Genomic DNA, 22023 nt, shown 5'->3' with positions numbered 1-22023 from the left:
GCATCAAAGCTAATTGCCAATAAACAATAAGTGTAGAAAGACAGCACTAAGAGACAGATTGATAATGACATCTCCTGACCTAATTGTCCCTCACTAATCTCAAATTCAAACTCCACTAATACTCCTTAAATGATTGAAGAAGAATAAAGAAAAAGGGAATGAAGCAGGGGATACATACTCCTGGCCCCACATCACTATCAATCAAAGTTATTAGAGAATGGGCGCACCAAAAGGTCACGTAGAAATGCAAAGTTAACCCAATAATGTCTACATTCAATTAATCTCATTGATTTAATGGAATCATTTGTAAGCATTTATAAGAGAAAAATAAGTCTGTATTGTCCAATATTAGCTCCAAATAGTTATATGCCAGCCGACATGTGTCGCATTTATAAGAATTTGATTGTTGAGGACTGGTGTGGCGCACTTGCAGCAGCCGACATGTGTCGCATTTATAAATTGGTAAGACATGTGGAAAGGTTGAATATGAATATTTTTGATAAGAAATTCAAAGATTTTTGATTGAAAATTGAAGAAAAGACTATTTAGGTCTTTTTCGATTTGACCATGAGAGAAGGTCTAATAAAAAGACATTGACATCTTCAAAAACTAGAAGGGGGCTAGGGGAAAAAAATTGGAGGGAGATAATGAGGTGGGGGCAAATAAGGAGAGAGATGAGGAGCGGGGGAGGGCAAATGAGGCATGTATTTAGTTGAAAATATAGGACTGTTTCAAAGTTCTATAGAGGCAATTGCCCTCCCCCCTTACTAGTTCTGCCCCTGCTCTTAGAATCTTATTTCACGATTACCTTAAAAATATATATTGATCAGGACACATCACACATAACCATCTCTTGAGTTCTAGAGAAACATATGTAGAACTTTCAATGGATCGGATTTGGGATTGATTTAGAGTCGATTTGATAAAGTTGGATCAAGTATGGATACGATTTGATAACTTGAAGAATTGGGACCTTTTAAGATCTTTAATGCTTTTGTCCAAATTTGTTATTTGAAGCAAATTCATATCTACTTTCGTATCTTCATCAAAATCTTTTTAAGATCTTCAACTTGAATATTTCTTTGAATTGGAAATATAATCAATCTCGGTTGAACATTCCTAATTCGCAAACTATATCTATCTCAACATCCTCATCTTTGTTATGCTCAATTTATTAATATAAAACTTTCTGCCACTCAACGTTTAAACCATTAAGCATAGATGATCTTACCATTGATTTTTGGTCTAATTTGATCCGTTGACGTTTCTGAATGCATGCATCAACATGTTTATAAATCGATTAAATTCATTGATCCCCAAATGACATTTCAATTTTTTTCTTTTAATTTGTGGCCATTTTCCAAAACATGAATCAAACTTTTGAAAATCTTTTAAAAGCATATGCTTGGATGCCTCCCCACTTTCTCTTCTCTTTCTTTATTAGGGCAAGTTGAAATTCTTTGAACATATTTAAACTACTTTACACCCCACCCCCATATATATTCTTCCCATTTATTTTACTTTGAAACCTTAAAGAAAATTGGCCTTAAAATGGATTAAAAAACAACACACATCTTTTAAAATTCTCTAAGTGGGTGTTACTGCTTAGGGTTTTTTACTTTTGTAAATTGGAAATCATCAATGTTAGTCCTTCTATTTCATTATATTTCATGTCATAATGATATGGTTTGGCTTTTAGTTTTGAAAAAAAAAAAAAAAAAGACTGTAACCATTATCTTGGTGGACTTTCATACTAAATTCTAGATCATTCGATTAATCTCGAGAAATATTTCGTTAGGTAAGCACGCGAAATTTATCAATGAGTCGTTAACATATGAAATACAAATCATATAGAATTAAAGGGATTGTGAATTATTTATACAATTTGAATCTCAATTTATTGCCCTTAAAATGGTTTACAAGGTTCAAAGATTTAATTTATTAAAATATTTAACTATGTTTTAGTAATTTGTCCTAAGGACACATGTTAAAAAAATCCTTATTTTAATTATGGAACATTGGATCTTAAATGGATATTTTAATTCAAATTGCAATGTGGATGAGTATGCTCATGTAAGAGAACTTCCAATAATTTGAACGAGTTGGGAGACAGAATTTATCTTTATCACTTGAACATAAAATTAATTTGTTTCTTTCTATCCAGTTTTTTTTATTTATTATAAAATAAAATAAAATAAAATATTTGTTTTGTCCGATCTGAAATGGTTTGGTGACGTCATCCATGACGCAAACTGTGGAGAATAAGCTGCGTTGCGTTCACACTAGGGACACAATTAATTAAAGATTAAATGGTTGGATTTCTTTATTTTATTTTATTTTATGAATTATGGGATAAGGTTACACAAGATTGAATACTTATATAATTAAATATTTGCTTGTTAAATTAATAAAATAATTATATAATGTGTATAATCTTGCAAAGGGAGAGTAATTTAATTTGACTAAATTATATAACTTTATCTATAGTAAAAAGTTGGATATCGTCTCAACATTTTGATTGAGAGAATCAAATTTAATCCGAGATTAGAATATAACATTAATCTCAAGAGAAATTGTATATGTTTGAGATAAACTTCATTTTTTTTTCTCTATACATAAGATTTTGTTTTGAGATGAGATTTTTAACTTCGATCAACTTAATTACCCAAAAACGTTGGTAATTTATGATTAATTTCTGTAAGTAGACAATGAGAATGCTTGAACTCAAGACCTCTCCCTTTTGGGAGGGAGGTCCTGACCTAGGAGCGGAGCAAGGATTTTGCTCTTGCGAGGGCAATCAAGAGTGGAATTTTTTTTTATGGGGGCAATAGTGGCAGATTTATTCATCTGCCACGAAATTCTGTCTCAATAGCATATTAATCCATAAAATTTAAAAACTTTTGTGGGGGCAAGTGCCCCCACTCTAAATCCGCATCTGCTTTGACCACCACATCCAATATTTTTTGCTTAAAACAATTTTACTTTGAAATACTCTGTTACTATTAGTTTTTTTTTTTTATTGAATTAAACAGCAAAACATTATCATAGGATCAACAGAATTAGAGGTAGAGGCAGATTTACATTGACAACAATGGGAATACTTGCCCCCACAAGAATTTTTTATTTTTTTGAAAGTTTATGTTATTGTGATTGATAACGAAGGTGGTAAAACTTTTTTATCGCTATTGCTTGTAGAAGAATTTTTAAATTTATGTATAAAGGTCTTAGCTGCCCCCACCTAAAGAAAATCTTAGCGCCGCCCCTAACTAGAGACCATTAACTTCAACACCATTGAACACATGAGACAAAAGAGATTGAAGCTCGAAATTTTTTTGCACAACAATACATTCATGAAACTTAAAAAGAAAATTTAATACAAAGAATATAAGAAATTAAACAGATTTTCCCCTTAATAAGAAGAGAGATTTATCTAGCAAACCTAATTATTGTATTTTTATTACAAAAACTCTTTTGGAGTTCTGACAACTCCAAGAAAACCTTATTTTATGAAATTTGTTACTCACCAACCCTTTTTTTTTTTCTAGTTTTTTTACCCAACAACCCTTGAAGTGGAAATCCACGTCATAAAATTCAAATTAATGTTGTTAATTTATTACTTAACAAACCTTGGAGTGGATCCTAACTGCATCAATTTATAGCATCCAAAAACATGATCTGATGCACATGATTTATAGAGAACAAAATTCTACAAACTATGAAAAAATAATTTTTAAAAATAAAAGTCAATTTTCATGATTGAATTTTAGTTTTAAATTTGGGAGTTATGTAGCCATCCATTTTCAACACACTTAAGATCAAATTCAAAAAGTTTTTTTTTATTCTAAATTTTTTATTGAAATTTAGAAGATTGTAGTGTTGGATTACCATCTTGATAATCAAGGTGGGCCCAATGGCCCTTGGTAAAATTTCTTGCTAACTTGATTCATAAAGTAAGATTTGATTGATAACTTAATAAAGTAAAGGAGTTTCTGTAATAAAATTGTAACAGATCGGTTTGCCTGGTATGTCTCTCTAATAAGATCGCAATTTCTTGGATCAATACAGAAAATAATTATCGATCTGCCTGTTATGTCTCTCTCATAAGATCGCAATTTCTTGGACCAACAATAAAAAAATACAGAAAATAATTAATTAGTTCTGTTTAGCAAAGATAAAGGAGGATAAGATAATATTTAATAATATTTGGGGTGACTTGAAAAATCAACAATAAACTAAGGGTTAAAAAAACAAAATGTGGGGCAAGAGACCATGCGTGCATAATGTTGTTTCCCATTTATTTTTCCTTAATAAGAAAAACATGTCTGCGGGAATTGTATCCATTTTTAGGTATATATATAATCGTCGTGCAGTATTCATTAACAACGAACAACGTAGACCCTAGGGAGCACGTTTTCCACAAGACGACAACATCAAGTTCCCATGCTCTCTAAAACTCAAGCATCAAACAGCGTTTGAATCTTTATATCAAACGAACGGTTAAGATTGGAAGATAAGTTACAATCTCTAGGAAAACTATAATTAACCTATGATCTTAACTGCCGACTAATGGAGAGCCTCAAACCACGTTTGAGGTTACAAAACAAATGTCCTTTATTTATTTATTTATTATTACAACCCCATTCCCCACTAATTTTTTTAAATTAGGTTTATAATTTTTATTTAAAAAAAGAAAAAGAAAGATAAAATCTCGGATTCTTTTGGTCTGGTCTCTTTGCTCTGGAGAGACTATAAATATAGCGCGAGAGTCCACCATTAAAGTTCCATTTGAAGATATGGTCTCAGTGTGTGAGTGAGAGAGAGAGAGAGAGAGAAAAGAGTTGAAGAAAGCAAAGAAATGTATGCAGAGACAGGGCTTCTGTATCCCTATTTTCAGAACTTTTCGTCTGAAATCCAACATTTCGAGGAGTTCTGCGGAATCCAAAGAGCAGCCAATGTTTCAACGGTAATTTCTTTCTTTCTTTTTTAAAAAAATTCTATATTTTGTTCTTCAATCCATTTGCGTTTCTTCAGTTAAATTATAGTCGAGCTTGATCTACTACTTTTTTTTTTCAAATATTCTTTCTTCTCTGATTCGGCATTCTATTTGCTCTCTAACATGCTTCATCTGTAAATATAGGTCAAATTTGCATCTACAGTGAGATTTCTTGGCCTCATCGATTCATTTTACTCTTGATTTCTATTTTCTTTCTTACTAGTTCTTTGATTCTATAAAGTTTTTTTAAATTCGATTGAAGCTGTTTTTCCTGCTCGATCTAAAAAAAAAAAAAACTTTCATTTTTAGAATCGAAGAACTAGGAGAAAAGAAAATGGAAATCGAAAGTGGATCGACAAGGTCAAGAAATCTGAAAAAAAAAAAAAAAAAAAAAAAGAATTAACGGCGGTTTTTTTAATTTTCCGTTAAAATTAACGGTTTCTAGAGAAGATAGATGTTCGTTCGATCGTGTCTTTCTTCTCCTCATTATTATTAATTATATTAATTAAAGAAGAAAAGCGAAAGTTGATATCTCTTTTCTAGTTGTAGTTATTTCTTTAGTCTGAAAGCTCAATTTGGCAACGCAAAAGAAAGCCAAAAAAGCTGCTGAGAAAATCTATTTGACCTTTTCCTCGAGAAAGCAGTCATCTTCCTTCTGAGACTTTATGAATTAGGCTCTCTAAACTTCTTTACAGCTAGAGGAATGAACTAAGGAATTTTACGAAAACGGCCTATTATTTTTAATATTTACGAAAATGGTCATATATTTCATGTTTAATTAAAAAGGGATTTTTGTTAACGTGTGCCCTCGCGTCAATGCGCAAGATATACACTTTGGAAATTGGATTTTGTACCGAAAGTGCTTCTATTATTGCACTTGAATGTGTGCCCCGACGTTAACCAACCCATTAAAAAAGAAGGATAATGATTTTCTACGCCCCTTCTCACACGCCCTCCTCAGCGTGGCATGAGCTAAAATCATGAATCATTTTCTTCAAGATACATAATTACACATATTTATGAAGATATACAATTGTGCATCTCAAGGGAAAAATTTATGATTCTAACCCATGCCATATCAGGGTGTGTGGCGTTAGAAAATCATGACTTTAAAAAGATAACTTTTTAGAACAATGATTTTCTAATATCCCCTCTGACACACATCCCTCTACATGACATGTACTAGAACCATAGATTCTTTTTCTTGGGATACACAACTGCACATATTAATGGGGATGTACAGTTGGGTATCCTGAGGGAAAAATCTATGGTCCTAACCCATGCCACATTAGGGAATTTTTTATTTTATTTTATTTTATTTGGGGGGGGGGGTATCACGAGCAAATTGTTTTTCATGTGTAAATCGAGAGAGGACAATTAGCCAGTGCCTTGTGTCGCACTGATCGCATGGGATTGATGGAACAAGGGGGGAGGGGGGTCAAAGGGGGCATCAGAAAATCATGACTCGTATATATATATATATATATATATATATATATAATGACTTATTTAGATATTTAGAAAAATACATAATTGTTTCACTAATTTCCTCAAAATATACATGTGGCTTAAGGGTTTTAGGTCAATTCATATGTTAAAATGGCACAAATACCCCTTTATAAAATTTGACCAATAACCCCTTCAAAACTTATGTTTTTCTCACCAGTTACCGTTCATCCTTATGATTAGGGTTGTCAATGCATCAAATCCTGTGGGGGGGGGGGGGTATCACGACCAAATTGTTTTTCATGTGTAAATCGAGAGAGGACAATTAGCCAGTGCCTTGTGTCGCACTGATTGCGTGGGATTGATGGAACAAGGGGGGAGGGGGGTCAAAGGGGGCATCAGAAAATCATGACTCCTATATTTAATATAAATACATGTATATATATATAATGACTTATTTAGATATTTAGAAAAATACATGATTGTTTCACTAATTTCCTCAAAATATACATGTGGCTTAAGGGTTTTAGGTCAATTCATATGTTAAAATGGCACAAATACCCCTTTATAAAATTTGACCAATAACCCCTTCAAAACTTATTTTTTTCTCACCAGTTACCGCTCATCCTTATGATTAAGGTTGTCAATGCATCAAATCCTGTTCGGTTACCAAGGAACTTAGAATCATAACTATTATATTTAATTTGGTTTCTGGTCCGATTCCCCCCCAACCAAAATCGCCAAAAATCACGAGTTTCCATCGGTTCCGATTCTCAAAAATCGTATGAGAAAAAAAGTATTTCAAATCATTATAAAAATAATTTTCTTTCAAAAAATTAACATATTATCAACAAAATTATTAGCTTACTTATAATTTGTTATACTAAATATACAAATTAATGATTTTTTTCAAAGATAAAAATTTATCTTTGTTAAAAGTAATAAAGTTTTAGAAGAGTAACTCATTTTAAAATCCAATCGATAATTTATATGAAAATTTGAAGAATTTTTTATAACATGCATTTATTTTGAAATAAAAAAAAATACCTTAAATCATCTATAGTATGGAAAGAAATGATAAAATAAATCGGTTTCGGGTACCCATTGGATAGAACCTAATGGTTCTGATTCCTATCGGTTCGGCTTCATTTTAGACCTGGCTCTAATCGGTTATAATAAAAAGGGATTCAGAACCAAGGTCTTCGATTCTAGTTATGGTTCGGTTAAAGAGGTACCCATTAACACCCCTATTAAGGATTTCTTGGTCTACTATAAAAGATTTTTTTGCTCCCACGAAAGTCAATCTAGAATTTTACGAAATCTTGGATGACCAAATCACACAAAACCTAATGAGAGTAGTTTTGTAAATTGAAGAGATCCTCACTATGCGTTGGTTGGTTCGTGTAAAATGTCAAATTGACTTTTTTTGTGAGAATTTTTTTTTTTTTTTTTTGTCTGTTATCAGTATTTTCTACCAAAAGAGTCCTCATTATTTTTAGGTTTTAAAAAATAACATGATCATGACTCCAATGTTACATTGGAATGGAAGGCTAGCTTTTACAAACAAGAACTAATGAGAGGTGCTATTGCCACACCAACTTTTGCTAATGCCACCCTAAGATGTGTGATGATTTAAATAGGGTGAATCTCCATTCCGTGCACTGAATATGACGAAATTCCAAGTTCGGTACACATTTAGTTTATTTCTCAAAACATGTTTTTTCCAGTGAATTCGTCACTTTTATAATCTACGAATTCATGAGTTCGTCACTTTTATTATCAACAAAAATTCGTAGATAAAATACCAGCGATTTTGCCATATTAAAGAATTCGTTGATGATAAAAGTGACAAATTCACTAGGAAGATATGTTTTGGGAATTAAAATGAACAAGAACCAAAACTTGAATTTTGACATAAGTTGCACACATTTTGGGAAAAATCCCATTTACATATGAATTGAGGTGGCGTCAGCAAAAATTGGTGCGGCAATAGAATCTCTCTAACTAATAGAAGTATGCATTTTCTTCCTATTTTCTTTATTTTATTTTGAAAATTGAAAAGGAAAACAAAAACAAAAACAAAAGAAAGAGCAGCACATGGTGCATCCCACTTTCCCCTCTTCCTTTAAGAAACTACATTGTCATTTTGTTTATTAAAATCGCTTGCTTTTTCTTTTTGGTGAAAAGCTAAACCATATATTTATATATATATATATATATATATATAAAGAGAAAAGAAAAGGACTTCTAGAAATAAATTCTAAAGCAGATTGTTTTTCCACCAATCTCAGTAAAGTCTAAAATTCACTCTTGGATTGGCTATAGCCCAAAAATCATACTTATGGAGCGATTCATAACCAATAACAGTTGAAGCTTTCTTGTGCTCAACCTATGAATAACTGAGATTGAATGGCAATCTGAACTCAGCTAAGTTGTTTGTACATGATCATACGTGCCTCTTCTTTAATACACAGTGCAACAATGACACCCTTTATGCCAAGATAATATTATTATGGAAATGTTCTTCTTTTTCCCCTTTTTGCTTCCCATAAGTATGTCCTGGTACCTAACACTCCATTGAAAATGGAGTGACAACATACACCCTCAAGTGGACCAACAGGTTGACTCCCTTTAACAAACTGCATGTATGTGTTTCTATTACTATTGATCTATTTGTGTTTAGAGCATGGTTTTAAAACTTGTTTTGACATCTCGTCTTGTCCATGAACGAGACTGAGTAGTCTCGAAGGAGATATCTGATTTATTTGAGTCTTCTCGGACAAGATTTAAAAAAATGCCTTAAGACTTAGAACAGACCATGTCTTTGAGACAACTTGTCAACTCGTCTCGTTGATGGATGATACTGACGACTCAGCCTCGGACGAGATTTAAAACATGGTTAAGAGTGATGAAGGTAGCAACTGATAATCACCCTTATTATTTAGACACAATCTTCTGTTTTTTTTTTCTTTTCCCTTGGAGATCTTATTCGAACATCTGGACTTTCTTCTACAGGGCAATCTGGTTCCAACTTCCTCGGTATGGGAATACAACCTGGGAGGAGAAGGGGATTTATTCAAAGCCCCAGAACCCATCATTGAAGAACCATCAATAGGTCTTGATCCCATGTCAGTTGCCATTTCGATGATTTCTTGTGGAAACGATGTCATTTCCCCTCAACCAATCAAGGTTGTGGACATCGAATCTTTCCAAAGTGAGCACCTGTTGAGTGAGGTTTTCTATGAATGCAAAAAGGACCTTTTGGCAAAATCTGCCATAGAAGAACAACTTTGCGAGGTCCTGGATACTAAGACTCCTGCCATGCAGACGGAAAAGGATCTGATTGCAGAGAAAGATGGGTTGATTTCATTGGGTTCAATCCAGAGAAGTATTAGTTCTGGGTGCTTGAGCTCGATGGATTGGATGCATGGGGGTGCAATGAGTCCAAACTTTCTTGATTTTCATGGACTGGACTTCAGTTCTGCTTATGGGATGCGGAGAGCCTTCAGTGAAGGAGATATACATGTCAGAATCAATAAATATTGACCATGTTTTGTAGCTTGTATTGTATTTATTTCCATATCTGTCATCAATAGTTCCTAATGTGAGGGTAATTAAACGATATTTCAAGAAACCATAGAACAAGGAAAACATGTGTTATCGGCACAGGAACATTGTTCTTGCATTTATCAGTCAGGATATGTAAATAAAGCAAAGATAGGAGATACCCATTGGTTTTAGTACTACATACTTGGATGATGATAGAAAACGATGAATTGGTGTTAGTGCCACCTTAATTCTTCTGTGCCAGTCGGCCTGTAATCTCATGGAATAATGAGGACAAGATGATTGATTTGTCTGACACACACGCACAAAGTTATTTATACGTCAAGCTCGTTTTACAGGATATGGGGTGGATCATTGATCTCAAGTTTTTTTTTTTTTTTGGCAGATTCTCAATAATGGAAATACCAGCCTCAAGCAATCTCCCTTTGAGCACACATTAACCATCGTCAACTACAATGTCAAAGAACGCATGGAAAAGCTTTCCCGATACAGGAAGAAAAAGCAAAGGAGGAACTTTGGCAGGACAATCAAGGTAAATTTCGTTTAGTAGTCATCACATTGACCAAGAGACTTAGAGAGATCTACTGATTACTAGAATAGATCGGTCATGGATAGAGATCTTAGTTTGCCATTGATCGCTTGGGATTCAGCTTGTAACAACATCAAAGGTTGAAATACATCAACCTGCCAAAAGGGGAAAAAAAAAAAAAGATCAAGTTTGGTAAATTTTGAGGCCAATCAATAATTGTTCATTGTAGGGCAGTGAGATTCGACATTGCACCTGCAGCAAGCTTGATAATTTGGCCTTAACCAAATCTACATAAATACACTCAATGGTGGTTTTCTTTTAGTATGCCTGCAGGAAAGCTTTGGCAGATAATCAACCAAGAGTCCGAGGAAGGTTTGCAAAGACCGAAGAATCAAGAAATAATTCAAATATAACGGTAAGAAGATAGGGAACAAATTCAACATGTGCAACCTTGGTCTCGACTGAGCAGAAGCTTAATTGGGTTTTTTTCGCGTTGTTCAGTTAAACCCTAATTGCCAAATTCTGCAAAGTAGATTATCTATTTCTGGCTGTAGTAGGTCAAAATGCTCCATTAGCACTGTACAAAGGTTTGTCGAATAAGGAGGAACTTAGGAATCTGTGTCATTCATGTCTTTATATTGTAATTGTGATTTGTAATATAAACTAGATGCTAATATCGGGCTAAATAAAATATAAACTCGCTGGTAGCGAGATAACCTTTTTAAAATGTCATATCTCTGGACTAGGTAAAATCTAGTTTCAAGTATTTCCATTGCAACAACGTGCTGTGACTTGAATTTTAGTAATAATAATCCTCTAAATAGAAAAATCTAATCTCCAAATATATGGGTAGCGTTGTGTTTGCGAAGAAAGGATATACTAATTAGGTCTGAAATGTAAATGAATCCCTAAAAAAAAACATGTAAGAAATGTAGATGATGAAAGAAGCAAAATTAAATTCTAATTTTCATATTTGTTATGTTTAGAACAAACCAAGCTGAGCCTCTGATTTATTAGTTTGCAAAGTTGCCAAATCGACTTCTTCTGCGTTGCTCCTTATAGATGTTTTGTTGAGACTGCACTTAGGCACCACCTTTGCCCACTCCTCCTGGCATAATTACGATCTTATTGAATAAGTTTCATAATAAAGCCATGATTTTCTGACTCGAGTATTTTAAGTCAGTCTGACGTGGCAAGGGTACATAACCGTTGATCGGTTTTTTTCGGGATACACAAGAAATCGATCAACGGTTATGTGCCCTTGCCATGTCAGACCGAGTGAAAATACTCGAGTCAGAAAATCATTAGCCTTCCCAATATCTTATTTCAATAATTACGATCTGGTAAAGTCCATGTTGATCTCATGGGCTTGGGTTCAAAATTTCCGTTTTCACGATCAAGATCTTGTAAGCCAGGTGATAAGTTTTTATGGGACCAAGATTTAACTGTTGGTTTTTAATTTTTATTCTTAAAGCCTACAGACAACAGACATAGCAAATCCGCATGAGAGTTAGGGAAGGTACATGATCTATAACTGGAAGATGATCCACAATGCAATCACCAATACAATGCTGCCCAATTTTCAAATCAGGAAACCAAGATATGTACAAATAACATTATGAACTACTTCCGTGTCATCACAATATAACTCTAAATAACAGTCAATAAAAGGTGTTTGATCAATATGTTAATCTATTTACAAGATATAGAGAAAAGCATGCTATGGCTTGGACTCTTTGCAAGCTGTTGTATCAGGTTCCAATTTACAGTCGATCCGCAATGCTGTAACCCAAGAATCCACCTGAAAAGTCCACCAGAAATGATGAAACAAATACAAGGACAGAAAATTATCTAAATAGGATGATCAAGTTATCGCAGAACCATTATGTCAATGGTGTTTTTTCTATATGAGTTCAATACTGGAAATCAAAATTAATAATTTAAATTTGTACCGAAATAAAGCAGAGATCAATACATGTGTATGGATGTACCTGTACTTTGGAAAGACTCGAGCACTCAAATCGTAGCCCGTATCGGGTTAAGATATAAAATGAGTATCGTTTCTGTTCATCTTGTTGCGTGAAGCTTGGCAGCGGACCTACTTCAACAATATCAGATAGTAGGGTGGAGTCTAGAGGACTCAAATCTGCATAAAATGTTTTTCTTGAGTTCACTGGCAGGCAAATTATATGCAGTGAGATCAACACATCGTAGAAGGTAAGATGGAATGGAATACTACCCTAGGGTTTGTATTTGGATCATCCCATCCGGTAAATGGATTCTTTCTTTCCTTAAAAGGGAAAAAAAATTTATTCGAGATGGGAAAGAAGATCAATAGGGAAGAGAAATTCCTAAATATAAAGATGATCTATGCATACTAGTCTTAGTAAGAGATTTTGCAATGTGACCATCACACCTAAGACTAGTAAAAGTTTAATACGCGAATTCCAGCAAAAGATGGATTTCAACCTCAAAGATTACCTGTAGACTGTAAATAGAAGAAGACACATGATCCGTGAAGAACAACAAAGCGGGGAAGCCAATCATCAACTTCAGTATCATCTATAGGTGGTTCTCCCGGTAATGCCGTCCATCTCTGATCAAATAAAAAATAAGAAAACCACCAATGAAGTTTGGATTGTGTACAGAGTAATGCAACCTAATACCAGCACAAAGTGAAACCACGGAGAAGGAAAATGTCATTACAGTTCGAATATGCAAATAGCCAGCTAGACGAGCAGATCTCAAAACTTCATCAAGATTCTCCAACCTGAATCTCAGACACAAATACAATGCAGATGAAATGGATTGTTGAAATTTTATTAAATAAAAAAGAAAGCGATGTAAATAATTGCATATGTATTTAAGGAATAAATCCCCTTTCTCTTTCAGAATGATTGATCCGCATTTCTATGATAACGTGTAGTACAAGTACTTATCAATGCTAATCTTTCACGTAATAATGAGCGGCAAAGAAACAACCCAGTGGAGAAGCCTGCCTTTCAAAAGGTGCAAAAGGGCTTTCTACTCTTTATATATGGGAACTCTTGCCTGAAGTTCTTCACATGCCAATCAATGATTAAACGTATACCCCTTTTTATTTTAATTGGTTGGCCATTTCTTTCTTATCATCGTATCTCGAAATCCAAAAGAAAATGGAAACTTAGGATATGAAATAGATAAACATCTGTTTAAAAAGAACGTATCTCATTTAGCTCCTTCCTGTCTACTATAATATAACTAGTTATTTCGGTTTTCTACTATTGATCCAAAATAAATTATGCAAAAATGTCACTCGTACAAATTTCAGCGATGATTTAGGTGCAGAACTTAGTCCTAGGGTAGACTAGGTGAAACCAATATCCATCTTTGTTAATAAGGACCAAATGATAAGCCCCTGGTTTAATGACTAGACCTAGACAGAGAAAGTTGACCTCATCAATTTATTGTAATGCATTAGGTTTGATAAAATGGACAGTTTTCACATGATCCCTAGTAAACATGAAACTACACAAAATTTTAAGGAAAAACAAAAAAGGTAATAAAACAACAGTAAGTCTTCCTTACTGGGCTTTAAGATGTGCTTCTCTCTCTTCTAAATCAGCAATTTCTGATCGAAGAGATTCTATCTGGACAGAAGTTACTTCAACCTACAAATCGAAGGAATTACCGAGTAAGGAAACAAAAACTAATAACCAATTGGCAGACAGAATAAGAGTATTTGATCAACCTTATCCTGATCATTAGCGCTTGATCCCCAAGGAAGTCCAGGTAGATTAAACAAGTTCAACATAGAAGCGGCGTTCATTAACTTTCTTCGAGTCCCAGAACGACTGTATGAAAGAAGTAAATGAAAGCTGTGTACCGAAACAGACTATACTATATCTCAAAAAATTTATATATATATATATATATATATATATATATATATATATTGTTTGTTGAGAAAGTTATACCTGAAAGAGTAATTAGTCCTTGTTTGCGAAGTGGGGGAGATATTCTCCTGAAGAGAATCCTCAGTTGGTGTTGAAGCCTCAAAGTGATCGGGAAAAATTTTTATATTCCCAGGACCATCATCCATGAAGATAATTTTTCACTTATAGAAGGAGAGAGGTGTCATGGACCTGTGACTAAGATAAGACATGAAATTAGTATTTGATCAATGATTTGAAAGCAAACAAGACCATTGGGAGATTGTTTTTGCTCGAAGACATTAGATCCAATACAACAATTTGTTGAATCAGATATTTTTTGTATTCCAATACCTTTATCCAAATCCAATCCAATAACAAATGGATAGAACCCACAGCAGAGCTGATCTAATCTGATAAATAAGATAGATAATATAATTTATACACTCCCCATATATTACTAGATTCGGGTCCCTGTTGGATCTGTACATGTTTGATCCAGAACCGATCCAATATTTTACAGGATCAGATGGGATCATAATTTGGGTCCAACTCGATCCCTTCTTATCAGGAAAAAAAATCACCTTTTGCACATCTACAAAATTCAAATTTACCTAAAAGAAATAATTCCACTAGAACAACATACCAGCCCTTGGTGTAAATCATTACAGACAAGTAAGCACTATAGATGGTTTGCCACCAGGTCGAAATCTCTCTCCACACCTTCAAAAAAATATACCACCAAACGTTTTAACTAGCAAACAGAATTCTAGATAGCATATAATTTTAAATAAAGCATAATACTGGCAGATGTGTTCTAAATGGCGAAGGCCTAGAAAGAGGTATTAGGGCTTCAAGAAGCATAAGGTGTAAGCCTCAAGGATGAAGCCATAAAGCCTCATTCTCCCACCATTTTCCATATAATCTTATAATAAATGAGACTAATAAAGCTGTGGATTTTCTAGCGTCTTTTACTCGTATTGACAATTTTGTCGAAAATTTTCTTGTTCTCTATGATCTTTGTGAGATAGTAGATGAGGATGTCAGTGGGCGATCGCATTATAATTGTAAATATCTTTTCTTTAATATCATTTGAGTCGTGTTGGAGTGACCTCAAGATTGTACCTCATATCTCACTTTCCTGATGTGGAAGTGTGTAGGAACCATGGATGCTTTTTCACTTGTATCTTGATGAAATGCATCTATGGTTCTAACACACTTCCGCATCGGGAAAGTGAGATATGAGGTACAATCTCTGGGTAACTTCAGCATTATTCATATCATTTTGATCGGCGGTCTACATAGCAACAGCTTACTTCAATGAAAAGGAAAAAAAATGCAACACAAATGAATGCAAAATGCATCCATCTGCGAAACAATTTCGTTTACAGCATAACAAGCACAGCCTTAGTTATCAAAGAAGCAACGTACTAAGTAGACGATTTTTTTCATAATAGTTGGAATTTTAGTTTGAGTCCTAAATCAAAGGCCATTTATATTTTTTGTTTTGGGTTTTTCCAACTCTTAATATATCTCTTCCACTTTCTAGGAAGGTCAAACAGAAAATTAAAAAAATAAAAAATTGCGATGTTCCATAGATTCCAGTGAACCACCAAACTATGAATCAAGAAAGCTTGATCCCAACCCTACACAAATCCTGATCAGCCATTCCACTCCACCTAGGGCTGTATCTAATTTGATCTTCTAGTATCATATAACGGAGATAGGAAACATTTAGGGCATCGAATTCAAAAACCTCTCTCCCTACAATTAACTCTTTCAACAAGAGACAATCTACCTATCCTCGGTCCCCATGATTATAAATAGGGTAATGAACTACAGATAACCAAAAAAAAAGTGACTACAAATATTAGTAAAAAATAATCAAATATCGCCGATCAAATGGATCTTAAACAGATGAATCAAACCTAGAGACGCTGAAACAAACTCTAAACCAGCCCCCAATCAAAAACTTAGTGAAACAAATTGTCCAAACTCCACACCAATTGATGATTTATGAAAAAAGTACAATTTTCAACTAAATAGTCAAAGTTAAGCACTTAATCGTTTCAGATCAATCAAATTCACATATAAATAAGTAAATTCAAACAACAAATCAAGAAAAAAAAGGCTCAGAATACATCAAACACAGCAGAATCCAACAAAAATATAAGAGAAAAAATACCCAAAAAAGCAGGAAATCGAAGACTTTTAACAGTGATAACTTGTTATTTGAATCAGAAAAAGTAAAATCAAAGTAAAAAAATATACAACAAATTTTAAACTAAAAGAGAGATTTACTACTTTGCTGAAGCTTTTGCAGAAAATAATGGAGTTCCTTTGTGATTGGCCAGATAGAGGAAGTTGTGGGACTGTTGGGGTTGAATTTTACCTGTTTTATTGTTTGTGGTAGTTATGAAAAGACAATGATATCCTCTGCTTAACTATTATTTACATGTTTGACCATCAATGGTGTTGTATTGGACCTCATCCTCTTGGAAAGATTACGAAGCCGGCCAAGCTGTTAGTGTAGGTCAGACATGGTCAATTTGACCACGATTTTTCCAACAAATTTGTTATTTTATATACTTGAGAGGTTTTCAAAGGTAAGGGCAATTTTGTAATCTTGTGAGAGTTGTAACTTGTAACGTTATTTCTACGCGGGGTTCCGTTGCCGCGAGTTTGATGAGTACACGAGTTGTTGTGGAAGTAACATTTAAATGTAAATCGATTGTACGTTGTAATGGGTTGGTGCCCACATAATCATATATGATTTTCATCGAGATACGAGCGAAAAACATCTATGATTATATGTGCATCACCACGTCAGACTATCAGAATTCATGTACATTTCAATGTTACTCTAACATGACTTACCCCAACAAATGGACACACAAAGGAACCTGATATGCCATTAATGGAGGTTCGAAACTCAATTTGCACACAAATGGAGGTTGAAAGGTAGTTTTGAAGATTTTAAGAAGAGTGAGGATCATGGAGCTACCTTGGCCAACGGTCTAAAATTTTTCCCTTCAAATAATGGAAAAGCGGTGGGAAGCTATCGATTTTGGATCGTGAAAATCTCAAGACGCAAAATAGGTAGTGTGATGGGTCGCGTATTGGAGACCCAAATTTTCGATTTCACAACCTAAAATGACAATTGAGAGGGGATGGGTCATGTGATAGATCACGAGTTGGAGTTGCTAATTTTTCATGATTGATTGATTTGGCCTTTTTCAATACTCAATAAAACTTCTTTTAATTGAACTAGTAAGAGATGATTAGATCATCTTAAGAATGATGGGCAAATGAAGTGTGAGAGATGAAATCATTAAACATTGGAAAAATTACTTAAAGGACTATATTTTAGGCAATCTCTTAATAGTCCAATCAGTAAATTTTTATTTTCTTAACAATCCCTAAATCTAAGGGTGACAATCTCAACACGACTCACGAACACAACTCGAAAACAACACGAAATTAGTGGGTTTGTATTAAGTCTAATAGAGGTTGGGTCATAATAGTGTCAACCCGTCTAACATAATTATTAAATGGGTTGAGTTTGGGTTTGGGGTGTCAATCTACTTAATTTGTTTTGACACATTTAGTTATCTTATTGTTAACGTGTAATTTTAAATATATCAACAATTATTTAAGAATTTTTTAAATTATTCATTTTTTTAGAATTTAATTTATTTTTTTCTAATTCTATATAATATAAAAAGGTGTTTTAAGATATTTTTAAAGTAATAAATTATTAAGTTTTAGTTTAGGAAAGAAAAAATACTTTTCTTACTAAGTCATTTATTTATATTTATAATTTCTTACTCTAGTTTTTTCATTGAAATCTAAAAGTATGTAGTATTTGATTCTTAATATAGACAAAATGACCCTTGAGAAGATTGAAGATCTTACTAAGGCTAATATGTCTCATGTGATAATGAAATACACTTTGCTTAGCCAATAATAATAATGAAAAACACTTTCCTTACTAAGTAAGGTAAGTTTTCTAACTACATCACCTTATGACATCCAAAAACATGATCTGATTCCACGATGGTAAAGGACAAAATTCTATGAATTTGAAAAAAAAAAATCAAAATAAAGTTATTTTTCACCATTGAACATAGTATATGGTTGTGTGACATTATTTCTAGTAATGGCATATATATTTTTTTGGTGATGGAAATGAAATTTATTTTTTCTAATAGAGATTAAAATTTTATTAAATATGTTATATATGGGTTGGATCAGGTATAACTATTTATAAATGGGTTGGGTTTGGGTTCGATAAATTTTCATAATACCCTCAACATGATACAACCTGACCCATTGCCACCTTTACTTAGACCTCATCTCCCACATTTCTCGCAATTAAATACCCTAATCATTCGAACTCATTGTTTTCATAAATAAATAAAAAATGAATTTTTAGCATCTCCATCGAGTTTCGGAGACTCCATTCCGTCCAAAGGGGTTTAAGAAGGAAGAATAATCTATTTTTAAGTGTTTTTTTTCCCTAACATTTTGAAGATGTATGTAAAAATTAGGGTTTTTTCACTTTTTTTTTCCCTTAGTTTTTGATGAAAAATCAATCAAGAATGATTATTTTGGGTTGAAATCATCTAAACAAGTTGGTATCTCAATTTTTTCAATAGACCTTTCCATATATTTTAGTAAAAAAAAAAAAACTCAAAAATTGAAAATGAGTGGGTTTTACTAGTGTCTAGTTCACCATTTTTTATTTAAAGGGTGGTGACCTCACAGTAAATAGTAGTGAGTTCGACAGTAAAAATTGTGAAATTGACACTAATTAAAAAAAACGTCAAATTCGACAATAAATAAAAAGTGGTAAACTTGACACTAAATAAAAAAAACGTCAAGTTCGACAATAAATAAAAAGTGGTAAACTCGACAGTAAATAAAAAATGGTAAGTTCTCCAATAATGAGGGATCATTAAGAAATGAAAATTTTACTTAATGTCTTATCGAGCTATCATGCAAAACGTGGAGATTATTAAGAAATAAATCCCTCCGTCAAGGTCCTTTAAGTAATTTTCACTTAAACATTTTATATTTATGAATATTGCAAATTTATCTAATCAGATCATAAATCAACTTGATCTCTCTTATTGAGGAAGTATGTAAGATAAAAAATATTACTAGAGCGGATAAATATGATGCATTGACCAATGTAAAAATATTTTAAAATGAAAATCTGAGTTGTATAGTACCATTTTCCATCAATGATTAGTGAGTGAAGGTAGGCTTTGAACTCAAGTCGTGGAATCACTACTCACAAACTTTACCAATGGTCTATTTTATTGATTAGATTCATATTCTTTTACGGCTACTACATCTGCATATTCAAATGATCGTATTTGCCTCTATAAATAGTTACGATGATCTTTTCTTTCGTCGTGTTTGCTTGATTATTGAATTATTAATTTTGATGTTGGTAATTACAAAAATAATGATCAATTTTGTTAAAGAAATAGATTTTTTTTTTGTTATTATTATAAAAGATTTTGTTTCTTCTTAAATGTCATTTATTCTTTTGGATGAAGTTCAATATTCTTGAGGTTGTCAACCTTCGACTATGTTTGCTGTAAAATTGAATTTTATTTGCTTTTCATCTTATGTTATTTTTATTAATTTCCTTTAGTAATCATTCCAGTTTCCAACGTTCGTGTTATTTAGTTATAATGACCCGACATTGAAAACCTTCAGCAATCGTTGATGTTAGCAATTTTGAAAGATTAATGATAAATCGATGCGGCAAAACATACACGATTTGCACACGACCGACATGACAAGGGCATAGAACTGTAGATCTTCTTCTTCAAGATAACGTCGGCCGCGCACAGATCACCTAAGTTAAACTTTAATGATAGTCAATTTTGTAATTTGTAATTGGGCATCATTATACCAAGGCCTTGCATGCATGATGCAAGTACTGCCACTCCACTCTCTCGCCTCAACTTCACATATATATATATATATATATATATATATATATATATATATATATATATATATATATATATATAGGGTCACGTTATTACGACCCCCTTTGCGACCCCCTTTGCGACACACCTTTTTGTCTTATATGGGCAAAAATGTTTGGAATGGGTTGATTTTTGGAATGGGCTGATTTTTTGCCAGGATGATCCCCTCACCATAGAGATCATCCTCACAAAAAATCAGTCCATTCCAAACATTTTTTCCCATATAAGACAAAAAGGTGTGTCGCAAAGGGGGTCGCAAAGGGGGTCGTAATAACGCTGTTCTATATATATATATATAGCTTATGCACACTTGTGGAATGCTTTGTGTTTCTTCTTAATGAGTCGTTCTTTTTCTCACTCTCAACTCTATCAAGTGAGGTGGAATTAAAACACTAAACAACCTATTTAGTAAAAAAGAAAAAAAGAAACAAATCATAAATACGAACCCATACAGCACTCCTATTTTGACTTTGAACAAGATGAAGAAACCAAGACAGTCAACCCCGACGACTTGTAGCCAAAAGGTCAAGACGATTAGAAATTCTCAAATTCCTTGAGAAGAACGCGGTGTGAATCCCAAGGAATTTCACTGGTTTCAACTTTTAATTATAAAGTATAAACCATGAACTAACCATTATGTCTCCGTCTCCCCCAGCATTCCTCGTTATCAACCCAATAACACATCTGGTTTTAAAATTCAGCCTAGAGGAAGATGACTCGAGTGAGTCATCTCGGTCTTCAAGTCATTCGAGTCAGATATCCCATATATTCTCTCTCGTCTCTCTCATTTGTCCGAGATTTCCATAAATCCAAAGTCGTGCATGTCCTTTAATTTTCACAGAAGCAATCATTGATTAATGTTGTTTTTAATTTGTATCTCTTATTCATTTATACTTTCTTTCTATTTTTTGATCTATATATTACAGACTCCATTAATCTACTAATCCATTTATAAAATAAATTTGAACCCACAAATCCAAAGTTACATTTATAAAATAAACATAAATTTAAACCCACAAACCCAAAGTTGCATTTATAAAATAAATTTGATCCAAACTTCAACCAGTCTAAGCTTGATGAAACTTTTATTAATATACAGTTTACAATACCAAGAATCAGAAATCACAAACCCATAAATCTTCTTTTTTGATCTAATAGCCACCAAGACCGAATTCGCACCCAATATGGGTTAATCGATCCATGATTTTCGCACTGAAATGAATTGTCCCGATCAAGATGAAGGAGGATGATCTTAGTCATGTCTTCTTATATAGTTTATTTTACGGAGATTACTCGGCCGAGAAATCACTTTTTTTTCATGAATCACAGACCAGGGGAGATGATATTGCTTGGTTCAGTTTTACCAAAACAGAGCTCCTCCATCTACTAATTCAGCCAATATGGACAGACTACTGGCCAATCCATAAACATTAATAGAGACGATTTTAACATTTAAAAAATAAAAAAATTTACCAAAAAAATAATTTCTCCAACTTGAACGTTAGAGCCCATAAACTATAAAGTTCTACTTCTCCAATTCACTCGGGCTTATAGCCATGGAAACACGGT

At 33.3% G+C, this 22023-nt stretch overlaps 2 protein-coding genes across 9 annotated transcripts; one reads left to right on the top strand and one right to left on the bottom strand.

Annotated features, from left to right (window-relative positions):
- Positions 1-4713: 4713 nt before the first annotated feature.
- Positions 4714-11262, top strand: LOC147393853 (uncharacterized). 3 transcript variants are annotated; one of them, XM_086455171.1, is made up of 4 exons: positions 4714-4963; positions 9455-9964; positions 10392-10538; positions 10869-11262. In XM_086455171.1, exons 1-4 carry the CDS (start codon positions 4856-4858, stop codon positions 10884-10886), a joined length of 783 nt encoding a protein of 260 aa, XP_086311297.1. In that variant the 5' UTR covers positions 4714-4855; the 3' UTR covers positions 10887-11262. The 3 variants fall into 3 exon arrangements, with proteins under 3 accessions (XP_086311297.1, XP_086311295.1, XP_086311296.1); XM_086455169.1 differs by having other exon boundaries at positions 4717-4963; positions 10858-11262; XM_086455170.1 differs by lacking the exon at positions 4714-4963 and adding an exon at positions 8660-9353 and having other exon boundaries at positions 10858-11262.
- An 835-nt stretch (positions 11263-12097) lies between these two features.
- On the bottom strand, positions 12098-16895 carry LOC147393852 (Pleckstrin homology (PH) domain-containing protein). Of its 6 annotated transcripts, none has more exons than XM_086455172.1 (9): positions 16751-16895; positions 15093-15169; positions 14492-14665; positions 14266-14368; positions 14103-14185; positions 13242-13305; positions 13017-13131; positions 12527-12681; positions 12098-12336 (listed from the first exon to the last, which is right to left on the bottom strand). In XM_086455172.1, the coding sequence occupies exons 3-9, from the start codon at positions 14614-14616 to the stop codon at positions 12256-12258; spliced, it is 726 nt and encodes a 241-aa protein (XP_086311298.1). In that variant the 5' UTR covers positions 14617-14665; positions 15093-15169; positions 16751-16895; the 3' UTR covers positions 12098-12255. The 6 variants fall into 6 exon arrangements, with proteins under 6 accessions (XP_086311298.1, XP_086311301.1, XP_086311299.1 ...); XM_086455175.1 differs by having other exon boundaries at positions 14492-14659; XM_086455173.1 differs by having other exon boundaries at positions 16748-16821.
- Between the last annotated feature and the right edge of the window lie 5128 nt (positions 16896-22023).

Source organism: Akebia trifoliata, chromosome 10 (genome assembly GCF_017979445.1).
Source record: "Akebia trifoliata isolate Shusen 1 chromosome 10, ASM1797944v1, whole genome shotgun sequence".
In the NCBI taxonomy this organism is placed as follows: domain Eukaryota; kingdom Viridiplantae; phylum Streptophyta; class Magnoliopsida; order Ranunculales; family Lardizabalaceae; genus Akebia; species Akebia trifoliata.
This window is presented reverse-complemented; position numbering and strand designations above follow the sequence as displayed.

Bases quoted from the DNA above. Each gene is read 5' to 3' on its own strand.
- LOC147393853 (XM_086455169.1), top strand. From the start codon at position 4,856: ATGTATGCAGAGACAGGGCTTCTGTATCCCTATTTTCAGAACTTTTCG. The intron at 4,964-9,454 runs GTAATTTCTTTC...TTTCTTCTACAG, and splicing joins GAGCAGCCAATGTTTCAACG to GGCAATCTGGTTCCAACTTC. The intron at 9,965-10,391 runs GTCAGAATCAAT...TTTTTTTGGCAG, and splicing joins TCAGTGAAGGAGATATACAT to ATTCTCAATAATGGAAATAC.
- LOC147393852 (XM_086455172.1), bottom strand. From the start codon at position 14,616: ATGGATGATGGTCCTGGGAATATAAAAATTTTTCCCGATCACTTTGAG. The intron at 14,369-14,491 runs GTATAACTTTCT...TCTTTCATACAG, and splicing joins AGGACTAATTACTCTTTCAG to TCGTTCTGGGACTCGAAGAA. The intron at 13,132-13,241 runs GTAATGACATTT...TTATTTGATCAG, and splicing joins GCTATTTGCATATTCGAACT to AGATGGACGGCATTACCGGG.